This window comes from Triticum dicoccoides, chromosome 6A (assembly GCF_002162155.2).
Source record: "Triticum dicoccoides isolate Atlit2015 ecotype Zavitan chromosome 6A, WEW_v2.0, whole genome shotgun sequence".
Lineage (NCBI taxonomy): Eukaryota > Viridiplantae > Streptophyta > Magnoliopsida > Poales > Poaceae > Triticum > Triticum dicoccoides.
This window is the reverse complement of record NC_041390.1, coordinates 79,360,336-79,363,594: the sequence shown is the minus strand read 5'-3', so window position 1 is coordinate 79,363,594 and position 3,259 is coordinate 79,360,336. Positions and strand designations below refer to the sequence as shown.

Here is a 3,259-nt window from a genome sequence, read left to right as displayed (position 1 = left end):
GTTGTACACTCGTTGCATCACTTTGTTACTCTGCATTCATGTCAATCCCTCAGGGATCCTTTGCTATGGAACTACCATGGTACTACTATTCGTGCATTTGGTTAGGAGTGGAGCAAAGCAAAACTGGATGATTTTTTTTCCCTTTGGTGTCTCTTTCAAAGAAAAAACATAGGAATTTTAATATTCAGTTGGATGTCCTTTTCAAATTAATATGCATGAAGAACATGACTAATTGCATTACTGGCATAATAAGATTCTTATTTTTTTCATTTTCATGTGGTCTGACTTTAATTTGACCATGTTTCTCCACTCCTGTGTTCTTCCAATTCATGTGAACCAAACACCCAGGTTCACAGAAATTCTATGTTTTCAAATGCTCCGTTTTGCACGTGCATTCCTATTCTATTCCTGTGTTTTTTCTATCCCTGCGTTTATAGAATCCTCCAATTTTAAGGAGCCCTTACAGAAAGGGCCTGAGGTAGACACAATAGCCTGACGTGAAGTTATGCGTGTCCGAATAGCCAACCTAGTCAACGTCGGAGTAGGCGATGATGTAGAGTGACTTCCGAAGCGCTATTGAGGGGCCGAAATCCGGCAGCCAGTTGCTGGCTCTGAATAACCAATATTGAAAGAGATAAAGCCTAAAAAGACAAGCAAACCTTCGATATCTTCGAAACTATCGAAGTTGCTCAGACGACCACAGCGGAAGAAACCACGGCTTGAGACTTTTCGACCGGCTGCTCGCGATCGCTTAAAGCGCTGGCTAGCCGCGTCCATAAATAAATAAATTAATAAAAATAAAACTCGTCGTCGTCGCCGCCTCCCTCGCCGTCGACGAGTCACTGCGGCGGCATCGGTGGCGGCCGGACACCTCGTCCCCGGCCCACCATGCCGGAGCCCACCAAGCCCCTCTCCCCCCGCGCAAGCCGCGGCCGCTGCCGCCTCTGCGGCCTCTGCCTCGGCTCCGCCCTCCTCGCCATCGTCGTCTCCACCCTCGTCCACCTCCTCTCCCCGCCGCCTCAGCCGGCCCCCTCCCCGAGCTTCTCCATCATCATAGACGGCGGCAGCACCGGTACCCGGGCCCACGTGTTCTCCTTAGGGCCCGACGGCCGGCCGGATCTGGCGCGCTCCGCCGTGATGCGCGTCTCCCCGGGGCTCTCCTCTTTCGCCGCGGACACGGCGTGCGCAGGGGAGTCGCTGCGGCCGCTGTTGGAATTTGCCAAGGAGAAGGTAGGGAGCGAGGGGGCCGCCGCAGCAACAGAGGTGCGGCTGATGGCAACCGCTGGCCTGCGGCTGCTCGAGGAGAGCGTTCGAGAGGCGATATTGGTGTCCTGCAGGAACGCCCTCAGGGCCTCCGGGTTCCGGTTCGAGGACTCATGGGCAAAGGTGATCCCAGGTACCGCCAATTTCTTCATCACCTTACTAAAGAAAGTAAATTATTGCATGTCTATTATTGTTGGCCTTTAACTTATTAAAGCAACCAAGTAAGCCTCCGGCATGATCATTTCTTCCCCAAGAAATGAATTTGCTCTCTCTGTCCCCCCACTTTCCTCTGCATATGACCAAAGTGATTATGTGTCGAACCCCTAAGAAATTTCTGCTATGGATTATTGGAGGGGCCTAAGATAACATCAACAAACTGAGCAAATCATGGGGCATGGAAAACATTGATTTGACTGATACAAATAATATTGGGCGGTATGGAACTGACTGCAAATTAGTTTTTGTGTGGGTGAGGGTGATTGTATGATGGATCTAGATGGTTATCGTGTCATTAGCTGAAATATGTCTGAGTTTTTTTTTACTTTGGCTGGTATGTTTCTTATATAGGTTCTGATGAAGGCGTCTATGCTTGGGTTGCGGCAAACTATGCTCTGGGCACACTTGGAGGGGATCCTCACAAAACAATTGGAATAATTGAACTCGGGGGTGCTTCAGCTCAGGTTCTCTCATGAACACATACACGGTCTGCTTTCATGTGCTGGCTCTGCTTGTTTAACCATGATGCATTGCATGCTAATAACATCAGTATAGTCGTGCATAATTCAATACACACACACACACACACACACACACACACACACACACACACACACACACACATAATTGGTTATTGTTCTGTTGTATTCCAAGAAATTGCAGTTTCCTGCTAATGTAATTGCTGCTATTTGTTTCAGCTGACGTTTGTTTCCGACGAAGTACTTCCTCTGGAACTATCAACTAATTTTACTTTTGGGGGAACAACATACACTCTCTATAGCAACAGCTTTCTAAACTTTGGACAAGTGAGTTATTTGATACGTGGAATCCTGATTTGCATGGTCTTGTCAGAGATTGAATAGTTCCCAGGGATCTAAATGTCACCCGTATAACAGTGTGACTATGAGATTCGTGTGAATAGCAACCAAATACATTCCGTTGCATGGTTCTTGTCAGAGATTGAATAGTTCCAAGGGATCTAAATGTCACCCATATAGCAGTGTGACTATGAGATTCGTGTGAATAGCAACCAAATACATTCCGTTGCATGGTTCTTGTCAGAGATTGAATAGTTCCAAGGGATCTAAATGTCACCCATATAGCAGTGTGACTATGAGATTTGTGTGAATAGCAACCAAACACATTCCGTTAAGCTATAATTTGTTTCACTAAGAGAAAGCTATAATTATTGGTACTGATTACTACCAATTCACTGGACGAGGCATTTCATATCTTATGCACTGTTAAATGCTCCCAAACATCAAATTGCGGCCCGCGGATGCATTGAATATGCTCACAACTCATAAGAAAGAGAGTCATGCTTCATGTCTAAAGTTACGTCCTCCGGAACTTGGATATAAAGTTTCAGATTTCTTGTCTCAAGTTACATGGTGGTGTTGAGTACAAGTAAAGTCTCAAAACTCAAATTTTGAAGAGTTCCTTGAGAGTTTTAATTTTGATAATCAAAGTTCCAGACAAGTAAAATTTCAAAAACATGATTGAAGCACATTGTTATTGAGCTTGAAGTTTCAAAAGGTAGTTTTGAGCAAGTTTCCTGTTTTTTAATTTTCAAAAGAATGTTTATGCAGTCTGGCAATGTTTTAGAAGAAACATCTATAACGCTATGTGCCTGTCCATTTGGTGAGATATAAACAGATTGGTAGCTGCATGGTTTCCATGCATTGTGGTTTAATGTGTTATTTGCACCTTAATTAATCGACCTGCCAAAAGTGTTGTGAGGTTCATTTGTTACGCATTCTAAACACATATCCCAGGGATC

At 45.1% G+C, this 3,259-nt stretch overlaps 1 protein-coding gene across 3 annotated transcripts in view; it reads left to right on the top strand.

Moving 5' to 3' along the window:
* Positions 1-707: 707 nt before the first annotated feature.
* Positions 708-3,259, top strand: part of LOC119315112 (probable apyrase 6) — a 5,258-nt gene continuing 2,706 nt past the window's right edge. For all 3 annotated transcript variants that reach the window (XR_005152584.1, XM_037589788.1, XM_037589787.1), the window contains exons 1-3: positions 708-1,396; positions 1,831-1,943; positions 2,178-2,285. Coding sequence is in view for 2 of the 3 variants with exons in the window: in XM_037589788.1 (XP_037445685.1) it covers positions 889-1,396; positions 1,831-1,943; positions 2,178-2,285 (729 nt within the window). In the remaining variant the exon portion in view is untranslated. The remainder of the gene's footprint in view (positions 1,397-1,830; positions 1,944-2,177; positions 2,286-3,259) is intronic.